Here is a 15,805-nt window from a genome sequence, read left to right on the forward strand (position 1 = left end):
TGAAGCACCCAGGGAACAACTGGGGGGGGGGGGAATTCAGTGCCTTGCTCAAGGACACTTCGAACCAGGTACCTTGTGGTTACGGGGCCACCACTCATCCCCATGAGTTTGAGCAGAGTTGTAGTCAAACAGTACAAGATAACCCACCTCAATATTGGACAAAAGAATCCCTCGTCTGTACAAGTTTACCATGACGGGCAGACGATTAGTCAACGGACCCCTGGACAGACTTACAGAAGGACCCACCACCTTTCCCACAGAGACAGATATGCAGTATTTAAGCAATTTTTGGGTTCATTTGTCACTTTAATAATTTTCCATTTCGTTTTTAAATGCATCTTAACACAAGATACTAAACCTTCAGCATTATGCAGACAAGCTGAGCATTTACTAGCACCACACAGCAAAGAATGACACAAAACAAGATGTAAATTATTTCTTTTTTAATTCAAAAACACATCCCAGGACTCCTCTTGCACCTATTTGGAAGAAGACAGAACAGTTAGAAACCATTTAGTTTATAGAACAGCAAGATGTAATGAAGCACTCACCTGCTACTGTCCACACGGGACCTGATCCTCTTCCAACTGGCCTCTGGACGGACACTCAGGACCTGTGGCTTGTGGGATGCAGAGGAACGCTGAGGGGCCACGTAGTCCTGATGCTGCAGGGCAAGGGGCTTCTGGGGGGCCACGTAGGCCTGATGCAGAGGAGCAAGGGGCCTCTGGGGGGCCACGTAGGCCTGCTGTGGCTTCCTAACACTCACTTCCTTCTGGTCAGCAGGTTCCTTCAGCCGTCTGATAGCGAAGCCACCAAAGCGCTGAGGGATGTAGTGGTTTCTGGACGGAGCGAACCCCTGACCAGAGGTCCCCGTACTGCTGGTCCTGGAGGAAAGGGGGTTACGGACAGTCATAGGAACCAGAGTCTGGCTGGGGTTGTTTCTAGGTTTAGAGCCTACAGAGCTACGACGTGAAGACACTCTTCTAGCAGCAGCACTGGATGAGGTCTTGGTCCGAACTGGGATTCTTAGTGACGCAGCAGCACTCGATAGGCTGGAAGACTCCGTAGAATAACTGTTCCTCCCAGAGGAGGCTGGCGTTTCAGAAACAGCTGAAGACTTGAAGCTTTCTCTAGGACTCTGAAGAGATTCAGAACCACTGGACCGAGAGTGGCTAGTACCTGGTGAACCCTGCTGACCTGGTCCAGTTCTCTTCTTGCTAACCGGAGTTTGATGGTACTTGCTGAGTGAACTGCCACCAGCAATAGAACCAGAAAAGGCAAACGGCTTCTTTTTGGGCATCTTCTGCACATGTTCCTGATTCAATGTGGTCGTTCTCCAGTTAGGCTTTGACTCAGAGCCGCTCTGAGCCAACTTGACTGAAGCAAAGCCACTTTTAGCTGGCCGTGAAACAGCTTGTGTGTAGCGGCTACTGGGAAACCTCTGGCTATAACCACTGCTAACGTCAGGGTCTGTGTTGAAGCTACTGCTCTGGGCGGAGCCAGGAGAACCAGAGGCCTGTCTGAGTTGATTCTGGGGATAGCTGCCACCAGGTCCACCCCTCTGCTGCGAGAAGCCAACATATGTGTTGCTGTTTTGTCCTCGAGCTGCAAGAGAAACGAGTATAAATCTACAGCTAGTAAAATCACACCGATACACTAGTGACATGAGTGTGTTGCTCACCTTGTGTAGCCCACAAACAACGCACATGCTCTGCTTGAACTAAGCAAATCAGCAAGATCCTGCAGACAAATAAAGAAATCCACTCAGAAATAGTAGAGAAACTAAAAAACAGTGAAGATAGCTGCAAAAGAAACTCACCCCAAATGAACTCCACAAGCCATTTCTGTGTTCTAACACAAGCAGCAGTTCAAAGCACTAGTGACCCAACTGCCCTGAAGCTGCTCTGTGAGTGTGAGCAGCAGACAGGAAGCATTTATTGCAACCTGCACCCAATCACAGGTTAATGTGTCTCCTGAAGCACCTGAGAGTCAATCAACCAATCAATCAATCAACCAATCAATCAATCAATCAATCAATCCAGGAAGCTGCAGCTCCACAGAGGTCCACACTGGACACCTTTTTAAGACTTTTTTCCAGACCCCATCAGAAATAACCATGGTAACGTCCTTAAATTCCATCTTTTTGGAATTTAGGGCCAATGGACACAAAAGTACATCCTGTTTTTTAGTGGAAATGAAATGAAACAATGGATTATTTTGACTTTATATTTTGACTATTTGACTTATTGCAGACTTATTAAAGTGCTGCGGGTGAGAGGGAAGCCTGGGTCGGCCTGCTGAACCTGCTGCCACCGCGACCCGACTAAGGATAAGCGGGTGATAATGGATGGATGGACTTATTACAGTGTGGTATATGTCAAGGTTTAGTGAGGATGCTGTTTTTGAATCATTTACATTTTTCTAATAGAGGCTGATAATTCCACTTTATGGGGTCAAAAGCGACCCCATCTGGTTTGACTGTTATTTAAAGAATACAAAGTGTTTAAACTCGTCGTCATTTTGAGCCCGGTGCAAAGGTTAGGGTGTGGGAGACACACTGGGATATATATACTTCTACATATATATATATATATATATATATATATATATATATATATATATATATATATATATATATATGTATATGTATATATATATACATACATATACACACACAAATATATACACACACAGACCAGGAATTAAGAAACGGTCACTTTAGACCAAGAATTAAGAAAAGGTCACCTTAGACCAAGAGGTACAACACCTTCTTGGAAACAAAAAAGAATCCAGCTCCAACTGGGGATGAGGATGGTCTGATTATGCCGGCTGCCAACGACTCCTTGATGTATTTCGCCATGGCCTCCCTCTCAGGACGGGACAGGTTGTAAAGCCGACTAGACGGGACAGGAGATCTGTGGCACAGTCGTAAGGGCGGTGAGGAGGCAATGAGAGGGCTAAGTCCTTACTGAACACCGTCCCTAGATAGTGATACTCAGCTGGGATGGCGGACAGGTCAGGGGGCTGAGGCCTTGGTGGTGATGTGGTGACCTCTGCAGGGGGCAGTGCTGACTGCAAGCAGGTAGAGAGACAAAAAGAGCTCCAGCTAAGGACTCGCCCTGCTGACCAGTCGATGTGTGGGTTGTGCAACTTTAACCAGGGATTGCCCAGAACTAGCGGGGAGTTAGGGGAAGAAATGATGTTGAGCCGAATAATCTCACTATGGCTCCTCCTATGAATCGCCTCCTTAACGTGGTGGAGGAGTTTGAGTGGCTCGGTGATCCTGGGAGCTATGTTGTCCGGGGCATCAGCCCCTGGTAGGGTCTCCCAAGGCAAACAGGTCTCGGGGGAGAGCCCAGACTAAGAGCGGTTCAATAAGCCCACGGACTGAAGCTACCTTGCCCGGACAAGGGAAACCGGGGCACCCTCCCGGAGCCAAACCCAGGAGGGGAGCTTGTCGGCGAGCGTCTGGTGGCCGGGCTTTCGCCCATGGGGCCCGGTCGGGCTCAGCCCGAAAAAACACCTTGGAGCAGCAGTCACCCTGTGGACCCACCACCCGCAGGGAGAATTATCGGGGTCGGGTGCTATGTAGACCGGGCGGCGGGCCAGGTGGGAGACCTGGGCGGGCCGATCGCCGGCGGCATGGACTAGCTCTAAGGACGTGGAACGTCACCTCACTAGCGGGGAAAGAGCCAGAGCTGGTGCAGGAGGTGGAGCGGTACCAGCTAGATATAGTTGGGCTCACCTCCACGCACAGCATGGGCTCTGGAACCAAGCTCCTGGAGAAGGGTTGGGCTTTGTCCTTTTCTGGAGTTGCCCAGGGTGAGAGGCGCCGGGCGGGAGTGGGGATACTCACGAGCCCCCGGCTGAGCGCCGCTGTGTTGGAGTTTTCCCCGGGGAACGAGAGGGTCGCCTCCCTGCGCCTACGGGTTGCGGGGAGTAAGGCTCTGACTGTTGTTTGTGCTTATGCACCGAACAGCATTTCGGAGTATCCGGCCTTCTTGGAGTCGGTGGGAGGGGTCCTGGAAAGGGTGCCGCCTGCCGACTCCATAGTTCTCCTGGGAGACTTCAACGCTCACGTGGGCAATGACAGAGAAACCTGGCGGGGCGTGATTGGGAGGAACGGCTTGCCCGATCTGAACCCGAATGGTGTTTTGTTGCTGGACTTCTGTGCTAGCCAGTTTCTCCATAACGAACACCATGTTCGAACATAAGGTGGCTCATAAGTGTACCTGGTACCAGAACACCTTAGGCCGGAGATCAATGATCGACTTTGTAATCGTATCATCTGATCTGCGGCCGTATGTCTTGGACACTCGGGTGAAGAGAGGAGCAGAGCTGTCAACTGATCACCAACTGGTGGTGAGTTGGATCAGATGGCGGGGGACTCGGCTAGAAAGACCTGGCAAGCCCAAACGTGTAGTGAGGGTGAACTGATAACGTCTGGCAGAGGATCCTGTCCGGGAGGTCTTCAACTCCCACCTCCGGAAGAACTTCTCACAAATCCCGAGGGAGGCTGGGGACATGGAATCCGAGTGGACCTTGTTCAAAGCCTCTATTGTGGACGCGGCTGCTCGGGGCTGTGGCCGGAAGGTCATCGGTGCCTGTCGTGGCGGCAACCCGAGAACCCGGTGGTGGACACCGGGGGTGAGGGAAGCCGTCAAACTGAAGAAGGAGGCCTTTCGGGCCTGGCTGGCCCAGGGGTCTCCTGAAGCAGCTGACGGGTACCGGCGGGCCAGAAGGGCTGCAGCGGCGATGGTCGCGGAGGCTAAAACTCGGGCATGGGAGGAGTTCGGGCAGGCCATGGAGAAGGACTTTCGGTTGGCCTCAAGGACGTTCTGGCAAACCATCCGACGGCTCAGGAAGGGAAAGCAGGGTCTACCGCAGGCTGTTCTCAGCAGGGGGGGGGGAACTGCTGAACCGGACTGGGGACATCGTCGGGCGGTGGAAAGAGCACTTTGAGGAACTCCTAAACCCGGCCAACATGTCCCCCGGAGAGGAGGCAGCGCCGGAAGACTTTGGGGTGGATCCACCCATATCCCTGGCAGAGGTCGCTAAGGTAGTCAAAAAGCTCCTTGGTGGCAAGGCGCCAGGGGTGGATGAGATCCGCCCTGAGATGCTGAAAGCGCTGGACATTGTTGGGCTGTCTTGGTTGACACGCCTTTTCAGTGTCGCATGGGGGTCGGGAACAGTGCCCATGGACTGGCAGACCGGGGTGGTGGTTCCCATCTTCAAGAACTGCTCAGCCTCCCGGGAAAAGCTTATGCCAGGGTGCTGGAGAGGAGGCTCCGACCGCTTGTCGAACCTCAGATTCAAGACGAACAGTGCGGATTCCGTCCCGGTCGTGGAACAGTGGACCAGCTCTTTACCCTCGCAAGATTACTGGAGGGGTCCTGGGAGTTTGTCCAACCAGTTTACATGTGCTTTGTAGACCTGGAGAAGGCTTTCGACCGGGTCCCTCTGGGTTTTTTGTGGGGGTGCTGCGGGAGTATGGGGTGCCGGACCCGTTGGCACGGGCCATCCGGTCTCTGTACGCCTGCAGTAGGAGCTGTGTTCGTCTCCTCGGTAGTAAGTCAGACACGTTCCCGGTGGGTGTTGGATTTGAGTATAAAGAAATGTTTCTATAGCGCCCCCTAGAATGGCTCGATAGCGCCCCATACAAATATTAATTTAAGCAGCCCCAGCACCAGGTTTCACCTACATTTATGAAACTTGGTAGGCATATGTAAAACATGTAAACTGAAAAGAAAGTCTCTTGGCACCATGCTCTAAACGCTCCCGGAAGTCAGCCATTTTGATTTCTGTGTGATTTTTCCGTTAATTCTTGTGTATTTTTTGCCACTATACATTACTGAACTCCTGATGAAGGGAATTTATCAGCTCCCCTTCAAATGTATGATGTTGATGCATGTTGTCTCGGGCCATACGGTGGATACAGCAGGTGGTGGACTGTTTGCAGTATAATTTCTTACTCCGACGGTCGCAGACATTCCTGGCCGCTTGTCGACCTGCGAGGAGGAACGAGGACCCGCACATCGCTGCTTGCAGCTTTAATTTGATTTATTTTTTACTTAAAAACAAGGTGCATATAAATGAGGTCTTATTGGCCTTACATTTCAAATGGTATGAATAAATGCTGTTAATGTATTTGAATGAAGTTGTTATTAATTGGTTGAAGTATCCACTTTATATTCTTTTTGACCCCATAAAGTGGGATTATGTGCTGCCATTAGAACCATTGAAATGATTCAAAAACAGCATCCTCACTAAACTTGGACATATACCACTAATAAGTCAAATAATCAAAATATAAAGTCAAAATAATCCATTGTTTCATTTCATTTCCACTAAAAAACAGGATGTACTTTTGTGTCCATTGGCCCTAAATTCCAAAAAGATGGAAAATAAAATGTGTGGTAATGGTTTGGACTGAAAGAAGACGCTTTAATGCTTTAAATAACATTCAAACCAGGCAGGGTCATTTTTGACCCCGGAGGACAAAAGGTGTATGGCAATCAGGAGGACGTTACCAGGGTAACCGTTGGATTGAGAAACAGCTTTTTATTTTTGTAATGTTTGAAACAAAGTATATTCAATTCAATTTATTTCTGATGGGGTCTGGAAAAAAGTCTTAAAAAGGTCTCCAGTGTGCACCTCTGTGGAGCTGCAGCTTCCTGGATTGATTGGTTGATTGGTTGATTGGTTGATTGGTTGATTGGTTGATTGGTTGATTGACTCTCAGGTGCTTCAGGAGACACATTAACCTGTGATTGGGTGCAGGTTGCAATAAATGCTTCCTGTCTGCTGCTCACACTCACAGAGCAGCTTCAGGGCAGTTGGGTCACTAGTGCTTTGAACTGCTGCTTGGGTTAGAACACAGAAATGGCTTGTGGAGTTCATTTGGGGTGAGTTTCTTTTGCAGCTATCTTCACTGTTTTTTAGTTTCTCTACTATTTCTGAGTGGATTTCTTTATTTGTCTGCAGGATCTTGCTGATTTGCTTAGTTCAAGCAGAGCATGTGCGTTGTTTGTGGGCTACACAAGGTGAGCAACACACTCATGTCACTAGTGTATCGGTGTGATTTTACTAGCTGTAGATTTATACTCGTTTCTCTTGCAGCTCGAGGACAAAACAGCAACACATATGTTGGCTTCTCGCAGCAGAGGGGTGGACCTGGTGGCAGCTATCCCCAGAATGAACTCAGACAGGCCTCTGGTTCTCCTGGTTCCGCCCAGAGTAGTAGCTTCAACACAGACCCTGACGTTAGCAGTGGTTATAGCCAGAGGTTTCCCAGTAGCCGCTACACACAAGCTGTTTCACGGCCAGCTAAAAGTGGCTTTGCTTCAGTCAAGTTGGCGCAGAGCAGCTCTGAGTCAAAGCCTAACTGGAGAACGACCACGTTGAATCAGGAACATGTGCAGAAGATGCCCAAAAAGAAGCCGTTTGCCTTTTCTGGTTCTATTGCTGGTGGCAGTTCACTCAGCAAGTACCATCAAACTCCGGTTAGCAAGAAGAGAACTGGACCAGGTCAGCAGGGTTCACCAGGTACTAGCCACTCTCGGTCCAGCGGTTCTGCATCTCTTCAGAGTCCTAGAGAAAGCTTCAAGTCTTCAGCTGTTTCTGAAACGCCAGCCTCCTCTGGGAGGAACAGTTATTCTACGGAGTCTTCCAGCCTATCGAGTGCTGCTGCGTCACGAAGAATCCCAGTTCGGACCAAGACCTCAGCCAGTGCTGCTGCTAGAAGAGTGTCTTCACGTCGTAGCTCTGTAGGCTCTAAACCTAGAAACAACCCCAGCCAGACTCTGGTTCCTATGACTGTCCGTAACCCCCTTTCCTCCAGGACCAGCAGTACGGGGACCTCTGGTCAGGGGTTCGCTCCGTCCAGAAACCACAACATCCCTCAGCGCTTTGGTGGCTTCGCTATCAGACGGCTGAAGGAACCTGCTGACCAGAAGGAAGTGAGTGTTAGGAAGCCACAGCAGGCCTACGTGGCCCCCCAGAAGCCCCTTGCCCTGCAGCATCAGGACTACGTGGCCCCCCAGAAGCCCCTTGCCCTGCAGCATCAGGACTACGTGGCCCCTCAGCGTTCCTCTGCATCCCACAAGCCACAGGTCCTGAGTGTCCGTCCAGAGGCCAGTTGGAAGAGGATCAGGTCCCGTGTGGACAGTAGCAGGTGAGTGCTTCATTACATCTTGCTGTTCTATAAACTAAATGGTTTCTAATTGTTCTGTCTTCTTCCAAATAGGTGCAAGAGGAGTCCTGGGATGTGTTTTTGAATTAAAAAAGAAATAATTTACATCTTGTTTTGTGTCATTCTTTGCTGTGTGGTGCTAGTAAATGCTCAGCTTGTCTGCATAATGCTGACAATCCTAACCCATAATTCTTTTATACAAAGTATAATTTACGCCCTCAATAGAAGCTTGAGTGTTTCATGATGGATTTCACAGGTTTAATTGAACATTTGCAAAGCATTATTACTGTGACAACACCAAGCAATAGATCATAACCAGCAGTCTGTCATTAATTTATTATTTCGCTAAAGACAGATTCTTCTTTGCTTGTCACATATTTACAAATGTGCCATTATTTCATCTGACCTTTTCCCACCAGAGGCTCATTAATCTATACAAGGGTTTTTATACAGGGAGTTATGACTCAGTTTGTCTGTTAGTTCAGATTGCAGACGCTTCCAACTCAGTTACTGTCTATGATGTACATCCGTCTTCGTCTGTACTCAAAGCAACACGCTCAATGGCCACAAGACTCAACAAAATGACCCTGAACTGTAACCATCGCCACTGAGGGTTCAGACTCAGCTGAAGGGAAGTGTACAAAGTCTCATGCTTTCTTCAAGGTTAGTTTAATTGAGGGTTTAAGACTCATTACCGGAGAGCAGTGACAGACTTACAGAAGGACCCACCACCTTTCTGAATGAGCCAATAGACACTAACCTTTTGAAAACCATGGGGCCGACTTACAGTTACTGTGTAAAACATTACAATAAACATGAGCAAATATATTGATGTTATTCGAGAGCGTGGGCTACAGGACTCCATAAGCCCTTTCCACACCTCAAAGAATGATTAAAATATAATTTTGTCAGCAGTCAGCACGTTTTCGGAACTAGCAACCTGTAGCATGCTGCCATAAGACTTCAAGTAGACTGCTGTAGTTGATCACAAGTGAAATATATGGTTTGGTCAAATTGCCCAAATAGCTGTACTAAAACCTCCAAGTTTGTTTTGTTTCACTTTTTCAGAGAGACTGTTCCCATAGTGATCTACGACCTGTGGTGTTGAGCTGCATCCTTCCAAGAGATGATCATCCTGAAAATTCAACGGTCTTTCATCTTTACCAGAAACCACTACTAATATTTACACATCTGAACAAAAGCACACATGGTTTGCCTTTATTATAGCACCAACATTATTCAAATAGCCTTTGTGGTTGCTGAGATACACCTTTTTTAGTTTGGGTATTTTATTTCGAGCAGAAACCTAAAAAAAATTTAAAAAAAGAAATTTAAAAAAAAAGGTCGATTTTCAAAAGGTTACAGTCCTTTTTTAAAAAAAAAAAAAAAAAAAAAAAAGAATCTTAACACAAGACACTCAACCTTCAGCATTATGCAGACATGCTGAGCATTTACTAGCACCACACAGCATCGAGGAATTTAAGACAAATCGAGATTTAAAATTATTTATTTTTTGTTCAAAAACACAAGACATCCCAGGACTCCTGCTGCACCTATGTGGAAGAACACAGAACAAAGTTATAAACCATATTTTATATCCATAAGTTTATAGAACAGCAAGATGTAATGAAGCATTCACCTGCTACTGTCCACACGGGACCTGATCCTCTTCCAACTGGCCTCTGGACGGACACTCAGGACCTGTGGCTTGTGGGATGCAGAGGAACGCTGAGGGGCCACGTAGTCCTGATGCTGCAGGGCAAGGGGCTTCTGGGGGGCCACGTAGGCCTGATGCTGCAGGGCAAGGGGCTTCTGGGGGGCCACGTAGGCCTGATGCAGAGGCACAAGGGGCCTCTGGGGGGCCACGTAGGCCTGCTGTGGCTTCCTAACACTCACTTCCTTCTGGTCAGCAGGTTCCTTCAGCCGTCTGATAGCGAAGCCACCAAAGCGCTGAGGGATGTTGTGGTTTCTGGACGGAGCGAACCCCTGACCAGAGGTCCCCGTACTGCTGGTCCTGGAGGAAAGGGGGTTACGGACAGTCATAGGAACCAGAGTCTGGCTGGGGTTGTTTCTAGGTTTAGAGCCTACAGAGCTACGACGTGAAGACACTCTTCTAGCAGCAGCACTGGATGAGGTCTTGGTCCGAACTGGGATTCTTAGTGACGCAGCAGCACTCATTACATTACATGTCATTTAGCTGACGCTTTTATCCAAAGCGACTTACAATAAGTGCATTAAACCATGAGTCCAAACTCAGAACAACAAGAATCAAGCAAGTACAATTTCTTCAATAACGTTAAACTACAAAGTGCTATCAGTAAGAGACATTTAAGTGCTACCACCGTTCACTTATTCAATGTGTAGTCACTAAGATGTGTTTTTAGTCTGTAGAGACTTCCTGTCCTGATGTCAATGGGGAGCTCGTTCCACCAATGAGGAGCCAGCACAGCAAACTTTGTTGAGTGTTTAGCTCGAAGTGAAGGAGCTACAAGCCGATTGGTGGAGGTTAGACCATGTCCTGGGTGTGAGGTTAGACCACGTCCTGGGTGTGAGGTTAGACCACGTCCTGGGTGTGAGGTTAGACCACGTCCTGGGTGTGAGGTTAGACCACGTCCTGGGTGTGAGGTTAGACCATGTCCTGGGTGTGAGGTTAGACCACGTCCTGGTGTGAGGTTAGACCACGTCCTGGTGTGAGGTTAGACCACGTCCTGGGTGTGAGGTTAGACCATGTCCCGTTAACCAGTGAAGGTCGCGGAGGAGCGGAGGATTGTGGGTAAATTTAGGAGGTTGAAGACCAGTCGAGCAGCTGCATTCTGGATGAGCTGTAGAGGTCGAATGGCATTAGCAGGTAGACCTGAAGGAGGAGTTACAGTAGTCTAGCTGTGAGATGACCAGAGCCTGGACCAGAACCTGGACCAGAGCCTGGACCAGAACTCTTCTGAGTGAGAAGAGGTCGTATTCTCCTGATGTTGTACAGCATGTACCTACAGGAGCGTGTTGTTGTGGTAATGTTGGCAGTCAGGGAGAGTTGACTGACAGGTGTCACTCCGAGGTTCCTGGCAGTCGGAGTCGGGGCCAGCACTGAGTTGTTGAAGGTGAGTCAGGTTGTGGGTGGGAGAGCCTTTTCCTGGAAGGAGGAGAAGTTCAGTCTTGTCAGGGTTAATTTTCAGGTGGTGAGCGGACATCCACTGAGATGTCAATCAGACATCCACTGAGAGATGTCAATCAGACATCCACTGAGAGATGTCAATCAGACATCCACTGAGAGATGTCAGTCAGACATCCACTGAGAGATGTCAGTCAGACATCCACTGAGAGATGTCAATCAGACATCCACTGAGATGTCAGTCAGACATCCACTGAGAGATGTCAGTCAGACATCCACTGAGAGATGTCAGTCAGACATCCACTGAGATGTCAGTCAGACATCCACTGAGAGATGTCAGACAGGCAGAGATTTGTGCTGCTACCTGTGTTTCAGATTGGGGAAACGAGAGGATCAGTTGGGTGTCGTCAGCATAGCTGTGGTAGGAGAAGCCATGAGTGAATGACAGAGAGAGAGTTGGTGTACAGAGAGAAGAGAAGAGGACCAAGGACTGAGCCCTGAGGGACCCCAGTAGTCAGAGGACAAGGTTCAGACACAGATCCTCTCCAGGTTACCCGGTAAGAGCGGTCGGTGAGGTAGGATGAGAAGAGTGAGAGCAGAGCCTGAGATACCAGGTCCTGGAGGGAGGACATGAGGATCTGGTGGTTCACTGTGTCAAAGGCAGCGGAAGGTCTAGAAGGATGAGGACAGAGGAGAGAGAGGCTGCTCTAGCAGTGTGAAGCTGCTCAGAGACAGCAAGGAGGGCAGTCTCTGTTGAGTGGCCTTGAATCCAGACTGGTGGGGGTCTAGAAGGTTGTTACTGTGGAGAAAGGAGGAGACTTGGTTAGAGATAGCTCGCTCTAGAGTTTTGGAAAGGAATGGGAGGAGAGAGACAGGTCTGTAGTTGTTGACTTCAGGTCTGTAGTTGTTGACTTCAGGTCTGTAGTTGTTGACTTCAGGTCTGTAGTTGTTGACTTCAGGTCTGTAGTTATTGACTTCAGATGGGTCCAGAGTGGGTTTCTTCAGGAGAGGGTTGACTCCGCCTCCTTCAGAGAGTTAGGGAAACAGCCGGTTGAGAGGGAGGTGTTAATAAGATGGGTGAGAAAGGGAAGAAGGTCTGGAGCAATAGACTGGAGAAGGTAGACGGGATGGGGTCAAGGGGGCAGGTGGTTGGGGGGTCAGAGGTTACCAAGGTAAGAACTTGATTAGGAGACAGGGGGATGAAAGAGGAAAACAAGGGGGAAGAAGGTGAAGTTAATGGAGGTGTAGTTGAGGAAGATGGATTAGTAAATGAAGAGCGTATGTCGTCTATCTTTTTTGTAAAGTAGTCAACAAAGTGGCTTGGTAGAAGGGTGGAGGGGGGGGGGGGGGACCAGGGGGGTCAAGGAGGTTGGAGAAGATAAAGAGCTTTTTGGGGTTAGACAAAGAGGATTCGATTCTGGATTGGTAGAACAGACTTTTGGCTGCAGAGATGGAGGAGAGAAGAGATTGATAGGCGAGCAGGTCGTCGGCGTGTTTGGATTTCCGCCATTTCCTGTCTGATGCTCGCATAGTGGCTCTGAGCACCGAGTCAGACAACCACGGAGCCGGAGAGGACTTGAGGACCTTTAGAGTCGTAAGAGGACAGAGAGAATCAAGAGAGGAAGACAGAGTAGAGAGAAGAGTGTCAGTGGCAGAGTTAGGATGCATGAGTGAGAAGGAATCGGTTGACGGGAGGGCTGACAGAACAGAGGAGGCCAGAGAGGAGGGTGAGAGGGTGCGGATGTTGCGACGGACAGGTGCAGAGTCCGTTGTGGGAGGGTTATCAGTTCCAAAGAGTGAGAGATGAAGAAGTAGTCAGAAACATGAAGTGGAGGTACAGTGAGGTTAGATGTAGAGCAGTTTCTGGTGAACATATAGTCAAGGTGGTGTCCAGCTTTGCGACAGGCTGGAAGACTCCGTAGAATAACTGTTCCTCCCAGAGGAGGCTGGCGTTTCAGAAACAGCTGAAGACTTGAAGCTTTCTCTAGGACTCTGAAGAGATGCAGAACCACTGGACCGAGAGTGGCTAGTACCTGGTGAACCCTGCTGACCTGGTCCAGTTCTCTTCTTGCTAACCGGAGTTTGATGGTACTTGCTGAGTGAACTGCCACCAGCAATAGAACCAGAAAAGGCAAACGGCTTCTTTTTGGGCATCTTCTGCACATGTTCCTGATTCAATGTGGTCGTTCTCCAGTTAGGCTTTGACTCAGAGCTGCTCTGAGCCAACTTGACTGAAGCAAAGCCACTTTTAGCTGGCCGTGAAACAGCTTGTGTGTAGCGGCTACTGGGAAACCTCTGGCTATAACCACTGCTAACGTCAGGGTCTGTGTTGAAGCTACTGCTCTGGGCGGAGCCAGGAGAACCAGAGGCCTGTCTGAGTTCATTCTGGGGATAGCTGCCACCAGGTCCACCCCTCTGCTGCGAGAAGCCAACATATGTGTTGCTGTTTTGTCCTCGAGCTGCAAGAGAAACGAGTATAAATCTACAGCTAGTAAAATCACACCGATACACTAGTGACATGAGTGTGTTGCTCACCTTGTGTAGCCCACAAACAACGCACATGCTCTGCTTGAACTAAGCAAATCAGCAAGATCCTGCAGACAAATAAAGAAATCCACTCAGAAATAGTAGAGAAACTAAAAAACAGTGAAGATAGCTGCAAAAGAAACTCACCCCAAATGAACTCCACAAGCCATTTCTGTGTTCTAACACAAGCAGCAGTTCAAAGCACTAGTGACCCAACTGCCCTGAAGCTGCTCTGTGAGTGTGAGCAGCAGACAGGAAGCATTTATTGCAACCTGCACCCAATCACAGGTTAATGTGTCTCCTGAAGCACCTGAGAGTCAATCAACCAATCAACCAATCAATCAACCAATCAACCAATCAATCAATCAATCCAGGAAGCTGCAGCTCCACAGAGGTCCACACTTTAAGACTTTTTTCAATTCAGAAGGAAATTTAATTGAATATACTTTGTTTCAAACATTAAACATATAAATAACTCTTTTTCAGCAGCCATAAAAAGTCAAAGTTTGTTACCACACATTTCTTCACATCTTTCTGGAATTTAGGGCCAATAGACATAAAAGTATACCCTGTTTTTTAGTGGAAATTAAATTAAACAAATGTCTTTGACTTTATATTATTTTAACTATTTGACTTATTAGAGTGCTATATGTCAAACCAATTGACCCCATCTGGTTATTTAAAGAATATTAAGTGGATACTTTCTGTGTTACACTTTAATAACAACTTCAAACACATTAACACCAATTATTTATACCATTTATAATCTAAGGCTGAAAATACCTAATTTTTTCCTTGTTTTTGAGGGAAAAAAATTATAAAGTGATCAATTATTCTGACTATAGTTAATGATCAGATAGGTCATCATAACATGTGAAATGCCCCAGCACCTGTGAGAAAACACCTGTTTGTTGTTGTTGTTGTTGTTGTCATAACCAATGCTTGACCCCACAGCAAACATCCAAGATCAAAGAAGTTCTGTGACAAGTTGCCTCATTGCACCACTTTGTGCGGCGGAGGACATCAGACGTTATTAAATTAAATAAATCACCCATAATTCAAATGACTCCCAATGTATTCTAACCCTGGAGACACCCCGTTGTTCTCGGCCCATTGGAGTAAACCTTCCAGGTCCAGGTGATGAACTCGTGAACCAGACCTCACTTCTTCTCCTCCACATGCAAATGTATAAATATATTGATCCAAGTGTCCGTCAGCTGGCTCAACGTCTCCGTTTCTTCTTTGTTCAACTTTCCCGTGACAACAACTCACATATTGGGTTTTATGAATCTTCCATAAAGTTCACAAGACACAGACTTTTATTAAAAAGTATCCATAACTTTGTCTAGATCTCTTCTGGATCCTACATTACCCACAATGCAACTTGATGGCACGTTTCTTTTGTTGTTGTTGTCTGGTGGTTCGTAACAGACCATCAGGACATCACCGTAGTAACCGACTGATATTAAATAATCAATGGATTGACACAGAAGTGTCAGAAAACATGGTGACACATGTCCATCAGAACAGGTACAAAATATATTAATTTTAAATAATAGAAAACACTAAATATTTGGCTTTGTTATTTATTTTTTTGAAATGAATTTTGTCCGCCGGTAAAATACTCGTGTTCGTAGAAAGCCGGCTGGTCGTCAAATAGTCTTTGAGGCTTGTGTTTCCGTCACAGTCAGGAGGTCTTTGAACGCCTCGCGGCGTCCAGCAGGCGAGACGGATAGTTGACGAAACAGCGGAAGTCGTTGGACAAGTTCCTGTTGTGCTTCGGCAGGAAGTCGCACATCCGGACATCCAGGAGGTCTTTGGCCAGTTTCTCCATGACGACTCCTGTAGAAACAAACAGGAAGTAATATTCATGTCTTTATAGCTAATGTACATTTAGATGGTGTTTATTTGACTGTAAATTACACGTTGCAACTATGAGGTATGTTTTAAACTGTACTTTTACTTTTATTAAAGTACTTAAA

The 15,805-nt window shown here is 47.6% G+C and overlaps 4 protein-coding genes across 5 annotated transcripts in view; 1 reads left to right on the forward strand and 3 right to left on the reverse strand.

Moving 5' to 3' along the window:
• Nucleotides 1-378: 378 nt before the first annotated feature.
• LOC117750809 lies at nt 379-1,900 on the reverse strand. The gene is made up of 4 exons (XM_034562182.1): nt 1,820-1,900; nt 1,682-1,740; nt 552-1,605; nt 379-479 (listed from the first exon to the last, which is right to left on the reverse strand). Exons 1-4 carry the CDS (start codon nt 1,840-1,842, stop codon nt 449-451), a joined length of 1,167 nt encoding a protein of 388 aa, XP_034418073.1. The 5' UTR covers nt 1,843-1,900; the 3' UTR covers nt 379-448.
• A 4,928-nt stretch (nt 1,901-6,828) lies between these two features.
• On the forward strand, nt 6,829-8,346 carry LOC117750833. The gene is made up of 4 exons (XM_034562218.1): nt 6,829-6,905; nt 6,985-7,043; nt 7,120-8,173; nt 8,246-8,346. The coding sequence occupies exons 1-4, from the start codon at nt 6,883-6,885 to the stop codon at nt 8,274-8,276; spliced, it is 1,167 nt and encodes a 388-aa protein (XP_034418109.1). The 5' UTR covers nt 6,829-6,882; the 3' UTR covers nt 8,277-8,346.
• Nucleotides 8,347-9,826: 1,480 nt separating this feature from the next.
• Nucleotides 9,827-14,051, reverse strand: LOC117750480. The gene is made up of 4 exons (XM_034561718.1): nt 13,971-14,051; nt 13,833-13,891; nt 13,315-13,756; nt 9,827-10,205 (listed from the first exon to the last, which is right to left on the reverse strand). Exons 1-4 carry the CDS (start codon nt 13,991-13,993, stop codon nt 9,827-9,829), a joined length of 903 nt encoding a protein of 300 aa, XP_034417609.1. The 5' UTR covers nt 13,994-14,051.
• Nucleotides 14,052-15,119: 1,068 nt separating this feature from the next.
• Nucleotides 15,120-15,805, reverse strand: part of eef1akmt1 (EEF1A lysine methyltransferase 1) — a 2,193-nt gene continuing 1,507 nt past the window's right edge. For both annotated transcript variants that reach the window (XR_004611836.1, XM_034562475.1), the window contains one exon: nt 15,120-15,665. Coding sequence is in view for 1 of the 2 variants with exons in the window: in XM_034562475.1 (XP_034418366.1) it covers nt 15,511-15,665 (155 nt within the window). In the remaining variant the exon portion in view is untranslated. The remainder of the gene's footprint in view (nt 15,666-15,805) is intronic.

The sequence above is a fragment of the Cyclopterus lumpus genome, chromosome 21 (genome assembly GCF_009769545.1).
Source record: "Cyclopterus lumpus isolate fCycLum1 chromosome 21, fCycLum1.pri, whole genome shotgun sequence".
Taxonomy (NCBI): Eukaryota; Metazoa; Chordata; class Actinopteri; order Perciformes; family Cyclopteridae; genus Cyclopterus; species Cyclopterus lumpus.